The 15,259-nt window shown below is 47.4% G+C and overlaps 1 protein-coding gene across 2 annotated transcripts in view; it reads right to left on the bottom strand.

Annotated features, from left to right (window-relative positions):
- The window catches only part of LOC147890138 (phospholipase D beta 2-like), a 124,507-nt gene that overhangs the window by 106,451 nt on the left and 2,797 nt on the right, over window positions 1–15,259 (bottom strand). For both annotated transcript variants that reach the window (XM_087390179.1, XM_087390180.1), the window contains exon 2: window positions 12,697–12,813. In XM_087390179.1, the coding sequence (XP_087246305.1) occupies window positions 12,697–12,813 (117 nt within the window). The remainder of the gene's footprint in view (window positions 1–12,696; window positions 12,814–15,259) is intronic.

The raw sequence follows: 15,259 nt of genomic DNA, 5'->3' as shown, positions 1-15,259 counted from the left end.
CGCCACCAGCCCAGACCATTGGCCTCGCCATTTGCTGCTCATTAGCCTCGACTCAAGCCGTACAGCTCGCATCAAGCAGACCGTACATTCCGTACTGTTGTACGGACTGCTACCCACCATTTGCCTCGCAAATAGCCCGCCTTGCTGCCCACCATTTGAGCTGTACAGTGCCGTATTGTACGGACCGGCTGCATGTACATCCCGCAATCAGAAGCCCGCCTTCAGCCTCTGCTCCAGCTCCAGCTCTTGGTCCTTGCATCAGCTCATTTTCAGCCTCTTCCTCTTGCTACTTGCATCTCCCAGTTCATACTTGCAGCCCGTGCATTCGGTTGCCTTGCACAGAAGTCTTCAGAGTACTTGGAGTACAGGTGCATTTGGAGAGCTTGAGTGCGTGCATTTGGGACTGTTTTGGGGCTGCATATTCAGCTGAATCTATTGCTCAGGTGGTGTGCATTTTGAGGCCCAGTGTTGGCTGAAGGTGTATGCACTTTTGGATGCCAGTTGAGCAAGAAAGTGCTGTTGCATTGTGAGCTAGTGTTTTTTTTTTGTAGGAAGAGGTTTATTGTCAGTACATTCTCATGGGGAGCTAATCAACTCTAAGGTTGATGAAGGGGTCAAAAAGAAACTTGACATGTGGCAGAATTGCATGCAACGTTCTACGTGATTCTATGGTGGTGACCTCTTGTCACCCTGAAGAGTGCTTCTCCCCGATCGGTTCGTGACCTCTCCATGAAGTTGGTGGTGCTACGTCTTGGCTGGAGGGGATGGCAACTCTTGGCGGACCTCGATGGTCGTGGCTGCTGGCTCTTCCTTGGTCGCAGTGATTCTCTCAGAAGATACGTGTGTGTTTTAGGCGGTGTGTAAGCTCCAACAAGGTCTGTAGACCTGAGGAGATATAGAGGAGCCTTAGTGGCTATAAGTTTTGGTTTTTGGTGTCGCTCTTGTGAGTGCAAGTCTTGTGAGCCTTTGTGGCTCTTGTAAGCTACAACAAACCCGATAGGGGTGAGTAGCAATGTCTTGAGTCTTAAGCCCATACTATGTGAGTTTTTAGTCGAATAAATAGAAGTCGTTTTTTCCTTGTCTATCATTTCATGTGTGGTATCTATCATTTTATGTGGTGATCAATTTACCACTTAGTCAGCTTGCATCACTGATTGCCAACAGTTGGTATCAGAGCGGCGGCTAGGTCTTGAGAGTTGAGGCGTGCGTGAGGATTAAAAAATCCTAGCATATGTCAAGGTGGTCTAGCCATACTGATAACCGAATTATAATCGTTCCTTAGAAGCTTAAAAAGCCGAGAAGTAGAGGACCCAAGAACGAAAAACCGTCACTGGATGTGCTTGTTGCTGAAGCGTGTTTTCGTGTTCTATTGAATCCCTTTAGGTCTTGGTGATGGATACAACAAAGAAGGACAAGAACAGAGGAGTTCTTGTGATTTTCAATGGCAAGAATTTCATGTCGCTTGGCAAGGCTAATGGGACATCGTGAATGGTGATGAGACTAGACCTGCTGGATCTAGCATGAGTGCATCTTTCACTACCACTGAGGCTTCTACTACTACTACTACTACCCAAGTGGCTCCCATGGAGGATGAGAAGAGATTTGATTGCAGGGATGCCCAAGCTTTGTCTTTGATTGCATTATCAATGAAGCTGCACGTCAAGTCTACCATTAATTGTGCAAGCATGCACATAATGCTTGGGATAAAAGTATGTGAAAAGTATGTGGAATGCCAAGAATCAAGCAAGAAGCATTGCTTTGAACACTAAGCTCAATGACATGTCCATGCTTGAAGGTCAAACTATTTCAGAGCACATTGCTAAGATTACTGATATTCGAGATGAGCTCGCAGCCATTGATGACGACATAGAAGACAATAAATTGGTCTCTATTACCCTCAACAGCCTGGCTCCCTCATATGGCACATTTGTTACCTCTTTGACCATCATGCTCAGGGCTGCTCCTCCCTCGTTTGATGAGTTAGTTGGCTTGCTCTTAGAGGAAGAAACGAGGACTTCCAATGCTGCCCGTTCCTCTAGTTAGGGTGAGCAAGCACTTGCTACTCAAGGAAAGGATAGATTTCAGCCTACAGGAGGTCATTTTCAGAAAAAGACCAGCCATATCCATCAGCCCAGGAATGCAGGGAATGCAGATAAAGGTGCAAAGGTGAAGAAAGGCAGATGCAATTATTGCAAGAAGCCTGGTCATTAAATTGTAGAGATCCGAAAACGGATTGCCAATGAGAAAAAGAGGCTATGCACAAGTAGTAATTATGTTGCACCAACTGAGAATGCAAATGCTTCACCATCTCATGCAAATTTTGCACAAGAGGGAAACGATTTTGTATTTACTGCATTTCAGGACAGATTTGGAGCCAGGGGGGATTCAGTTGCATATGATGCTTCACATGCTTCATCTGGTAATTCTTCATTTACTGCCATAGATACTTGGTATCTAGATAGTGGTGCACCAAAGCACATGACTCACAAGAAAGAGTGGATTGAAGAAATCAAACCTGTTTGTGGCAGGCAGGTTACTTGTGTGAATGATGCATCTCAGGACATCACAGGAGTGGGAGATGTTCCCATCCTTCTGGATTAAGGAAAGAAAACGTATATCCGTGATGTCTGGTATGTTCTTGACTTGACGAAAAATCTTGTTTCAGTTCCATCCATGTCCCATGATCAGCACATGCTTGTGGAATTTCAAGATGATCAATGCAAGATCAAGGATCCAAAGAAAGGGTATGAGATTGTGGCTATAGGCTCTTATGAGGCTAACATGCGTCTTTACAAGCTTGATGCTCAGCCCTATAATCAGCATGCTTTGGCTGTCTCGTATGCTACTCCTGGTGATTTATGGCATGCCAGGTTTGCTCATGCGCATCACAAAGCTTTGGCATACTTGCATAATCATAATATGGTTGAAGGTTTGCCAAAATTACAGCAGCCCGCTCAAGAGGGTGTGAAGGGTGTGCACTTGGAAAGTTACATCGCCTATCTTTCAAAAAGGATGACCTAGGTTACTTTGTTACATTCATTGATGATTATTCCAGGTTCACATGGCTCTTTCTCATGAAATGCAAATCTGAAGTGTTCAATTGGTTCAAGGACTTCAAGGCATTGGCTGAGAATCAAACCAATTCTAGAATTGGAACACTCAATTCCTACAATGGGGGAGAGTACACTTCAAATGCCTTCGAAGGGTACTTGAAAGAGACATCACAAAACAGTGCCATACACACCTCAACACAATTAGATTGCAGAGAGAAAGAATAGGACTCTCATGGAGATGACACGGTGTATGCTGAAATTTTAAAAAATGTCAAAAGCATTTTGGGGTGAAGCAATAGTTATAGCCACATATATTCACAATCGATGCCCTACACAAGCTTTTTTTTAATTTCCCAAAAAGAGACTTCTATTAAGTATTAAAGAAAACCGTAAGAGCAAGCTCCATACGGGATACACCATGCAATGCATGAAAAGCTCAAGAGCCAAAAAGAAAGGATTGGGGCTGATACAAAATGCCCTACACAAGCATTGGCTACAAGCCCAAGGTGAATCATTTCAAAGTATTTGGGTCAGTTGCATATGCTTTGGTGGCTCAAAATCGATCCAAGCTTGATGATAAGAGCACTAAATGCATCTTTGTGGGGTATAGCACTGAAAGTAGAGGCTTCAGGCTTTATGATCCAGCCACAAGGGAAGTAATCGTCGTAAGCAAGGATGTTTTATTTGCTGAACATGATAGCATGCAGCCCATTAATGAGAATTTGCCTCCATATGATGATACACCTTTGGATATTTCAGTTGATTTGGGTTCTCTAGTTGATATTCCCTCTACCTCTCAAACTCTAGCTGAGTTGCCACATGTTGAGGGTGCTTCTCCCTCGAATGTTTCAGATTTGCAGCCAGCTCATGGTGAAGGACAGCCCAATATTTGGAAGCACTATCACCGTTGTGCAAAGGATGCAACTCCGGGTGCACTACCAGTTGCTATTCCCAGCGGTACAGGTGAAAGATCAGTTCCAAGATGGGCTAGGTCGACTCTTGCAGATGCCAAAGATCGGCCCACTTTAGGGAGAACTAGGGCCAGCACCAAAAGTGCTCAGAATCACGTCAATTTTGCCTTGATGACTACAGTGATGGAAGCTGAAACTGAACTTTAGCGTTTTGAGGATGCACAGGGACATCCCGCATGGCAGGAAGCCATAAAATCAGAAATTAGATCCATTGAGAAGAATGGTACATGGGATTTGGTTGATCGTCCCATAGGCAAGAATGTGGTTGGCACCAAATAGATCTACAAGGTCAAGTATCATGCAGATGGTACAGTTGAGAAACACAAGGCCCGTCTTGTTGCCAAGAGGTATGCTCAGGAAGAAGGAATTGACTACGAGGAGACCTTTGCTCCGGTAGCCAAAATGACTACCATTCGGTGTGTCATTTCCTTAGCTGCAAATTATGGTTGGTCAGGATGGCTTAATTGATCTTACATATTGTTCGACTGAGGGCAATGTGGCGGATATCTTCACGAAAAGCTTGTCGGTGCCTCTCTTCACGTCATCGACGTGGCTTGGGGGTCAGAGACATTCAAACAATGTCAAGGGGGGTTGTAAAATGACATTGTTTTTTCTTTGTACTCCCATAGATTGCTATGTCAACATATGGATGAATTTGTGCAACCATGGTACTGTAGGTACTTCTGAGATCATTCCATAGTACTTCAGCCATATCATTGAGAGGGGATCTGTAGAGATCTACAATGATATGGTGTTGTAGGATAGACTAGGACTTAATCTATTTTGTGTGTTAGTACTTGGACTATATATACCAAGTACTTCTACTTCATTTGGTTGAACATTTCAGTTGGAGTTCACTTGTGTTCACTTCTTGTTCTCTTGTACTTCATTTGGTTGAACATTTCAGTTCGAGTTCACTTGTGTTTACTTCTTGTTCTCTTGTGTTCACAATCCATCTCCATTCTTGTTCCTACAGAGACTATCGTCGGAACATGGTCCCAAACTAGCTCATAGGCCACAAGGCAAGCTGGAAGCATCCTCTCCGTCTGAAACAGTTGGCTGTAGATGGTCAGCTCTAGAATCTCTTGGGGATCGGTGTGCATAATGCCCTACAGATCCTTTAATCGCTGTAACTACGTGCCTGCCAATCGAGGTCCAGTGGCCTGAAAGAACTGCTTCATCATCCTATCCCCTTGTACCCAACGGGCCCGGGTGGAGTGGTAGGAGAGCTCAACCCGCCGAACCTGCGTGTCCTAGAGCTCAAGGCACGCGCTCTCATATCTGTTACTAAGCCACCAGGATCCTGGGTCCTGCTCCCTGAGCCTTTCTATGGAGGCGAGGTCTCATCACAGTGCACGCTCACGCTCCTGAAGAGCGCTCCTCTGTCTAAGGGTGTGAGACTGCAACTCCTCGCTGCTCCTCTGATTCGCATCTACCACCCACAGCCCAATCCTCGAAAGGTACTAACTCTGGCTGCTAACAAATCTCTGCAATAACCAGCCAAACCTCCTCATCCTACGTAGATCCTCTCGAATGGGGACCCCCTTTTGGGAAGACCACGGCGAGGCAACTTAGGTGTAATATTCCTGGAGAGTGGTCTAACATCGTGGTGCATGCTAAAATCCATGTAGAGCGACCTCTGTGGAGTGCCCTGTCCCCAACATAGACGTGATCCAGCCTCTCAAATAGTCCATCATGTCGCCTCTCGCCGAATGAGAAGAGAAGCCTGCCAGGGATCCTGTTAAACTCTCGCTCTCTCCTCGTGTCTCTGCCACTGATCGTGAAGAGGAACTATTCCCATGTGCTCTGCTCTGCTGCTGGCATCTCAGAGACGCGGAGGCACCACCTTGCTTGTCCTCCCCAAACTCCAGGTTGTTGAAGTCTCCTCCAACGATCCAAGAGTCAATATCTAGAAGACACTCTATCAGCCTCCTCCAAAAGGTCGAACGGTGATGTCTACACGTTGGGGCATACACATTCAGGATCCCAATCCTGGACTCTCCCATCCAACCTACTTGACCCATCTGCCTGCAACGAAGACACTAGTTTGGTAACCCAAAAATCTCCACTCTCTAATGAAGTGTACTCTCCTCAAGGGTCTCGAGGAGGATCAACTCTAGGAGGGACTCTGGGCTCTCAAACACCAGTTTGATCCTGGGGACATAGTCATCTGCTACCACTGATGCTCTCGAATCTGGCGAGAACTCCAGCAACGTGCCAAACACTCTACCAATGGACGGGAGGATGGCTCTGTATTCCTTTGGGATCCTCGGGAAGCCAAGTGTCACCGAGAATCGGGGAACATAGTGGGTCATATCCATGTCCTCCGCTGTAAAGCCATGGTACCAGGGGAAGAGGTATACCAAATGCGGGCCAAGAAGGATGGGGCTCTGCTCCACAAGTGTCAAAGCTGTAGCAGGGGAGCTCAACTAGATGAGGAAGATGCCTCTTTCGTAGATGGTGACCTCCTGAATGTGGTCGCCCGCTAGTGTCAAGCTCACCTGCATCCACTCTCTCACCTGTCTCCTTGTAGGTGTGAGGCCCACAATTCTTTCCACGACTACCTTGTCCTGGAGGGACTGAACTGCATGCTGCATCTGTTGCTTGTCAACTGGAGAAAGAATGACCTTTTAAGGCTGTGGGATTCGAGGGTGCTGCCATAGAGCCCCTCTAGCCAGACCAAGGGTCACCACCAAGGTTTCTTTTTTCTCCGAAACAAAGCACAAAACTCACCGCTGCTGCAGGGAAGGGAGGAAAAAGAAAAAGGGAAAACCAACCCTAAGGGCTCCAAGAAACTCAAAAAAGGAAAAAAAAAAGGGGACTGTATTTTGCAGCTGCTCCAAGGGCTCACGAGGTCCGGTACCGGCCCAATGTCGGACTAGGAGCAGCTCGGGCTGCTTCCCAAGAAACACCTCCTGGAAGAGGCGAGTTTACACCATACACAAGCTCCACGGGCAGCACCAAAAGGCTTCCCACGGAGCTAGGGGAGCTTGCGGCCTATGCATAGCACCACCAGCAAAGGGAGGAGGGGCGGACGGGTGAAGAAGAGCGGGAGGGGCAGAATAAGGGTGGAGGGGAGGCAACAGAGGAGGGAGGCGGGAGGGAAGTGAGAAGGTGGCGGGAGGTGGAATGGAGGTAGGGTGGAGGCGTAGGAGAGGGAGGCGAGATGAGGCGGAGGGGTGGTGGGCTGGAGGCGTAATGAAGGCGGGTGGAAGGAGGCGAAGGAAGGAGGCGGGGGGGTGGAAGAGGAGAAGGCAAGAGGTGGAGGAAGAGAAGGCGGGGGGCAGAGAGGGCGGGAGGCGAAGAAGGGAAGGAGGCAGGCGGCGGAAGAGGAGATGGCGGGGGGTGGAGGAAGAGAAGGTGGGGGGGTGGAGAAGCGTGAGGCGAAGGAGATGGCAGAAGGCAGGGGGGCTGCAAGCGGAGGAAGAAGGTGGGAGGAGGAGACGGCTGAGGCAAGGGAGGGGGTGGAGCAGCTCGGGAGCAGGTGCAGCCACTTGCTTTGGGTACCTATCTTTAGTTTATTCTGCAATTGACCTGAAACCTCCTGTCATTACTTACAATGTAGCAAAATAAGGGGAGGGCTTCTCTCGATGCCCTTCATCAATCCATTCCCACTCCCAAGGATCCCACTGCAAATGCTTTATAGGGACTCCACGATAGAGCCACAATCTCCATGAACCCAAGGCCAAGAGAATTGGGCCGGGGTCTAGATACTACTGAAAATTCGAGCCATGCTCCACAAAGTCAATCACCCTGATAGGCTGAAATGCAATCTCTAGTCTATAGCCTGCCTTCCACCTGGACATCAAAACCAAGGCATCCTCGTGTGATCATGGTAAAGCAATAACTTTGACCTGGAATGCATGAACCTGTAAAAGCTCCCATCCAAAGTAGAACACGATATAGGCATATCATCCGTCGCCATCCAATCCACGAGAATGGCTACATCAATTTATTGAATCCTCCCTGCATACGACTTACTAGTTGCATTTCACAGTCCTCTGAAAGCTCTTTGAAAGCTTTCCACTATCCTACGGAGGAGGTGGGGCCTCTCTCCCATCTAGACCACTGTATGTAATGTGAATGGCCAAGTGTCTACCATGCTCATCGAGTATGCTATCATTTCACATGATAGGCTGCCTATCAATCTCTTCCAGAGAAGTTTGGGGAACTCTCCGAAGAGTATTTTTGAAGTTGATCCAAGCTTTCAAAATTGCTGTCATAAGAGGAGAGGAAGAAGACCTGAAAGAAAGTTTATTAAAGTCTTCGGAAGACTGATGGGTCTATGAGACTGTGAAAAACCTGATACAATGAGCTGCGGTAGTGGAGCTACTGAACAAGCATCCACACCAATGCAGAATGCAAAAAATGCAAAATGGCAGTACTAAGTCATAAGTACAACATAGTCATGTCGATAGTCGACTATATATCAATCTCAGCATCATCATCAGCAGTAGGACATTAGGATGGATGAGGCAGTGGAGGCATGAGGTCAGCAATAGAGCGCTGTCGGCCCCTCAAGGGTGCAGTCCTGATACGTCTCCTGGTCGTAGCTCTGCGTCTAACCAAGGCTACTGTGACCCCCGTCGGTCGGGCTCCGACTCTAAACAAGAAGGGGATGTCCCCAAGTATGATCTATGTGTCAACTCTCCGTCTAAGCTGTCGGGTCACAGAAACGGGTCACGGTCATGTCAAGGTCTCATCTCGTGGGGGTCTATGTGATCTGGCTGAAAGAACTCTATGATAGAGCTCTAAGAGGTATCAGTCGAGAAAGAAGTCTGCTCCTGTCTCCGTGCTCGGAGTATCTTCTCGCGATGTCTAAGCACCTCATGAATGAAACCAGCCAAACACCGTTGGTCTGGGTAGGAGAGGAAACGGGCCAAAACCCCATAACTATCTTTAAAGAGGCAATAGAAACACCCTCGGATCTCATAGTAAACAGGACACCTGAAGATGAAATGCTCCTCTGTCTCAACCTCTTGCATGTCACATAGCGTGCATATGCGCCTCTCGATGGGTAACCGCTCTGCTCTGCTGCTCTCGATACGAAGTCTGTGTGAAGAGACCCGGAACTACCCCAGAGAGATCCTCAGCGAGTGGGGTAGGTGAATCTGCGTGTATCTTGGTGGATCGATGAAACCCTCCATTGTGATATGTAAGTGATCTCTGTAGAAGCCCATCTTCATTGGAAGATCACTCGGGCCCAACCAAGTCCGGAATGTGTGTAGTTGTAGTAGATCCTCACGGATAACCTAGTTGACCTCGTGTGACAGGAGGGGAGAGAACGGAGCATCCATGCTGTACTGGAATGGAGGTAGTCTGTCCATGTGGAGCCCTAGTCCCTCAAACCATCTCTCTGTGCGTGCATGCCAACACCTCTGGTCTCCCCCTGCTGCTAGTGCCATAGAAGAGGACAATGCTAGCCATGGTATCCTGCTACGCCCAAAGGTGTAATCCCCATACTCCTTGACTCGGTACAGATACATGATGACCTGAAATGCAGCATCTGATACAGGTCCCCAGACCTCGAGGGCTTCTTTTTCTACTAGTCCACCCAGCCACAGATTCTTTTTGGAGTCTCCCCCCACGTCTTTGAGGTCCTCTCTCCCAAACCTCCTTTCTTTTTTGGCTCCCTCTAGAATCCACCCTCCTAGCCCACTGCATGCCATGTGGACTTTTAGATGCCAAGTGTCCTTCTAGGGGACCTTAGTCTTTACCTCTTCTTGGCATCCCTCTTTAATGCCTAGCCACACTTAATTACGTCCACCATTGTAGTGTCAAGCCCTCTTGGTTTCCCGTCTCACCATAATTGCACCAGTCGACTCCGAGATTATGGCTGACGTAACACATAGCTCCACCTCTTCTGGTTCAGACCCCGTGTGCAGGGAATGCAACAATTGTCGGTATATCTACATGGTTTACTAACTAGGGTATTCAGACGGATCGACTCCCTCTCTTTCATTACAGCTTGGATGCCCCGTTCCCCCTAGTGCCATGAGATGAGATCAACTGTATCATATCATATTATATCTCACATGTACGAGCACCGCTATGTACATGGGATTAGCACTGCTAAGCACACGTCTAGGCTAGTGTGGATTAGCTCTAGACATAGAGTTAGGACATAGCAATAAGGAACCTATAAGAGTTTTAGGTTTTGCTTTTAATCATGATTTTCCTAATATGATCTTGTGGAGAGACCCTGATCACGAGCACACATCTGATTGTGGATCTTGGAAATTGGCAGCTAATTGCATGGGATGCTAGCAATGGAGACTGAGGGGTGGATCTTTTGCAAAATTGGAGGCCTAGAGTCTGCATGGGTGCTTTGTAGCTTAAAATAGAGGTAAAGGTCGTTTTTTGCATGTAGAGGCTACCTTTAGAGGAATCTAACACCAGAAAGTTGAGAGAGTTCATTTTTTGCAAGAGGTGATGACTGGGAGGTCCTAGGGGGACTGTTTTTGAGAGCTAGATTGCGCCAGAAAGCTGAGGGATTTGTTTTTTGCAAGAGGCAACTGATTGCACGGTCCTAGGGGGGCTACTTTTGAAAGCTGGTTGCGCTAGAGAGCCATGAGAGCCAAGGAAACTTATACATGCAGTTTTGAAAGACTGACGAGGCATGCAGCGACCATATCTAGAGTTACACACCAAATTTCTGTTGGAATGATCACCTCCGTTTCTGTAAGCCCCCATACGAGGAGAGCATGGGGGGGGTGAACCTAGGAAAAGAGAGAGGGAGGGAGCTGCCACATGGGCAGCACCTCACACAAAGAAAGGAGAGTACCTGGCAGAAGGAAGCTTGCCTTGAGGGCAGATCTGGCAGAGAATGGCTAGGTGACTGTCAAGGACAGAGCAGAGCAGATTTGCGCAGCATCTCCATCAAGGATCGAAGGCGCAATGACGTCAGCCACTATACGGATCTGTACAGGCTGCTGCAGGGCAGTGTACGGAAGGTGTATGGGCAGGACGTGGTGCCGGCAAAGGGCTGCAGCATGGCGGGGGTCTGTGGGCAGGTGTACAGCCTGCAAGAAGGTCTCCAGCAGCAACAAAGGACAGCCTAGCAGCAGCCCAAAAGGGCCTGGCTAGGGCCCTTATATAGGGCTGGTTGAGCCAGCCAACCAGGCCGACCAGCAGGTCGGCTGGTTAGGGTTGGACCAGCCAACCAAGACAGCCAGAGGGGGTCGGTTTATCCCCCGGCTGGGTCGACCATTCTTCAGGGGCCTTTGGGCCTATAAAAGGGGGCATTTGGGCCTCCATTACACATCCAGCAAAGCAGCTTTGGGAGGAGCAGAAAGGAGCAGCATATCCACCATCCTTGGGCCTCTACACAGGAAGTGAAGGAGAGAGGTGTTGCTGCAGACTTAGCTCCAAGGAGAGGCTGAACCTAGACTGTCTTCTAGGGCAGAAGGTTGCTGAGATCATCATCTTCTGGAGCAGCCATTCACAAGCAGGTTGGAGCAGTGGAACAGATATCTTGGGGCCTACATTCATAAGGACCAAGAGGACCTGTGTGCTGCAGAAAAAGCTTGGCAGGGGATGCCTACCTAGGCTGACACTCAGGGCAGCAAGGTAGAGAAGAACACTCTGGACAGAGAGTCTACATACGCTCAAGGTGGAGCACGCGGGCTCAGAGATCTAGAAGTGCTTGATATCTAGTAGGAGAACCTTTTGGTATTGTATCCTGTCCTACTTTGTGGACGGACGGAAATATAAAGAGTTGCTTCCATATTTGTTTCTGAGCATTGTCTATTTACTGGCTTGCACATCTTTGCACATTACGTTAAGAAGTCTGTGATTCCACACCCCACACCACACTATGTGAGCTCCTAGGCAATACTATCAATCTTCCGCTATCGTACCCTCTGTTGGGACATTTCTAACAATTTCGACTTGTTATCTCAAAGAAGTTGTAGAGCAGTTCTAGCTCTACAATTTTGGTATTTAGAGTGTGACAATCTGACTTTGATAGCAAAAATTATCACTTCTACAAGGACTGGCAGGTGTTTTGAGATTTGTGCCAAGGTTGGCACAGGTTTCCAGTTGTTGTGGTGAAGAGCATCTTGGTGCAGCCAAGAGCTTTCCGTTGTTTCTGAAGGCTGCTAGCTTGTGGGCTGTTGCCAGTTCATGCCAGAGGTTTCACATTATTAGGAGCAGTTGTTTGTGAAGTTTGCACAAACTTGTGGAAGCAGGTTGTGGAGAAGAGGTCGATTTTTGTACCAAGGCCACTTTCAGCGGTTCACTGGGCACTAGTTGTCCGGTTTGATTGGAAGAGATATTTCTCTCTAAGCCTCTGGGGGTTCTCCCTATGAGTTGTGTGTTTTCCTTCAAAATATAGTGCAGCGTGTAGTGATTTGCAAAGCGGAGTCTTCTTTCTTTGGAGTTCATGGGTTTTGTGGTTCATGAGAGGTTCATGTGTGCTCTATGCTTGAACATATACGAAATGGACATGTCTACTACAATTTTTATAACGAGGAAAATTACGCCACCATCCTGCTGAAATAGAACATGCATTCATATATTTTTGCAGCAAAATGGTTATGGATCTCACCCATACATAGTATTTCAGCACCAAATAATATCACATTAAAATGAAAATATTTAAGCACTAAAATTCTAATACATATACCTGAGAATTTTACAAATCTTTACAAAACAGATGGGAAAAATGTCACCTGTTGCTTAACCCAGCTCAGCTTAGTGTCAGCATAACGAGGATCAAGCAAACAGTGAACTCGAGAATGCTTAAAGAAACTTCTAGTTTCTTCGTCATGGGTCTTCATTATTCCTTTCTGCACATTCAAAAGATACAAATCAGCATAATTTCTACAAGCAAAGCACAAAAATGTACTGAAAGAGTGTGGTAAATCACAAGGCTAAGAGCTGCATAAGGAGCATTACAAATCTAGACAAGTGGACAAACTTTGTATCAAAACATTCTCTAGCTAAGAATCAGAATCCATACACAAATCAAAGCTTATAGTGTGAAAAACCAGCCTTCTCAAGAATGCAAATGTGTGCAATGCATGCAGAATTTGAATGCCAATTGGCCCTCCAATGGGGAAGAGCGCCCTCGTGAGAGTACTTAACTGAATCATTGTGCTTCCACAATTCGTTTTAGTGTAGATGAGAGCTTTCGTGAACACGATATGGTGAATGAACTCCCAACTCAAAAGGATGGCTAGCAGGTTGCGGATCCTTGACTGCAAGGAGATTGGAAATCTTGATGGGTCCAACGATCCTCTTTGGAAGATTTGGAGCCACTTGGTTTTTAGAGGAGTTAGGCAAATTTCTAATTGGAGAGAGTTGAGACCAGAAGACATGAATGATACCTTTGGGGCGGTGATACTAGAACAGATTTAGTTGCATTGCAAGATTGGGTAGTGCGGGATGAAGAGGCCTTCATGATTGTCATCAACACTACTGCAGACACTATCCTTCCTCACATTGTAGCTAGCCGGTACGTTAGCTGATGCATGGAAAGCACTTAAGGAGATGTTCAAGGCGAACAATGAAGTAGAAATAACCCTAGCTTTACATTTAAAACAAGTTAGATTTAAAAATAATGTGATCAACGTTCAAATGGCCTAAAGTCTTCAGAAGACCAATGGGTCTATGGGCTGTGAAAAACCTGATACAAACGAGCTGTGGTAGTGGAGCTACTAAACGAGCATCCACACCAATGCAAAATGCAAAAAATGCAGAATGGCAGTACTAAGTCCTAAGTACAACATAGTCATGTCGATGGTCAACTATATATCAATCTCAGCATCATCATCAACATCATCATCAGCAGCAGCAGCACGACATCAAGATGGATGACGCAATGGAGGCATGAAGTCGGCAATAGAGTGTTGTCGGCCACTCAAAGGTGCAGTCCTGGCACGTCTCTTGGTCGTAGCTCTGCGTCTAACCAAGCCTACTGTGACCCCTGTCGGTCGGGCTCCGCCGACTCTAAACAAGGAGTGGATGTCCCCAATCGTGATTTGTGTGTCAACCCTCTGTCTGAGCTATCGGGTCACAAGCTCCGGGTCACGGTCATGTCGAGGCCTCGTCTCGTGGGGGTCCATGTGATCTGGCTGAAAGAACTCCGTGATAGAGCTCTGAGAGGGATCAGCCAAGGAAGAAGTCTGCTCCTGTCTACGAGAGAGGTCATGCTTCCTCTGTGGGTTCTTGTAAGGATTTCCAAAACCTTTTAGATGATCATAGACTCCTACCCATAGATTGGGTTCATGCAGTGACGGGCCTTCATTTACGATCTACTTGGCTTGGGGCCTATACAAGGTTAAGTATCCCTCTTTAGGTTAGAGGACTACGACGTTTAGATGGCAATGCCTTGATCATTGTTGTTCATTCTAGGTACAAATTTTCTAAGTCTACAAATGATATCCTTGAGGATGTTGCATTTCAGTGTGTCAAGGTTGTAGGTCATGTGGAGCAGTGTTAAAGGCCTCAAGATGGTATCTACACCCCTACCGGGATCACATTCCTTGAGTGCATGGAGGATTTAGCTGTATGGAGGTGTCCCCGTGGACAGCCTTTGGATCTACCTCTGCTAGATCTTCCCTCCAAAAAGCCCTTCCATTGCCAAGCATGTTTTCAGATGTGCTGCCCACATGACAGCCATCATACTGTCCATGTGGCAGCCCCTTCTTTCCTTTCTTTTCTCTGGGCAAATGCCCGAGGTCTCCCTCCCCCATGCTCTCCGCATTTGGGTGCTTACAGATGGGGAGGTGACCTTCCCAACACCCCCTCTCACCAACACATCTCAGCCCAATGCCAACACATCAATGACGTTGCCCCAACAGCTCCCATGATGAAACCTCTGGAACAATTTGGTGTCGATTCTCGTTCCTGGCTTTTCAACCAGTGGTTCCCACTCCTCTAGGTCCGGTCCTGCACAAGCAAACCATCCTAGTACACAGGTCCATCCAAGGTAGCACCAGATGGCACTACTACCTTCAGTCACGTTCCCGCCTTCGAACTCGAGCAATCCAGATGCCACCATCTTCCAGCTGTCCCCCTCCTAATGAGTGAACCACCTGGGGTCTTCCAGGCACCATGCTCTCAGGGTCTGTTTCAACCTGTCCTTCCTCTGGCAAGCTCCGCAACAAAGGAACCATCTCGAGACATGAAATCCCAATAATATCTCCAGATAACCTGGACCATGAACTCTCACTGAGCTCTCAAGCAAGCACTCAGGAGGTCAAGTCTTCTAGGCATTCTTTACCTCACACC

Source organism: Dipteris shenzhenensis, chromosome 19 (assembly GCF_047967505.1).
Source record: "Dipteris shenzhenensis isolate YYH24624 ecotype China chromosome 19, Dip_SZ_1.0, whole genome shotgun sequence".
NCBI lineage: Eukaryota > Viridiplantae > Streptophyta > Polypodiopsida > Gleicheniales > Dipteridaceae > Dipteris > Dipteris shenzhenensis.
This window is presented reverse-complemented; position numbering and strand designations above follow the sequence as displayed.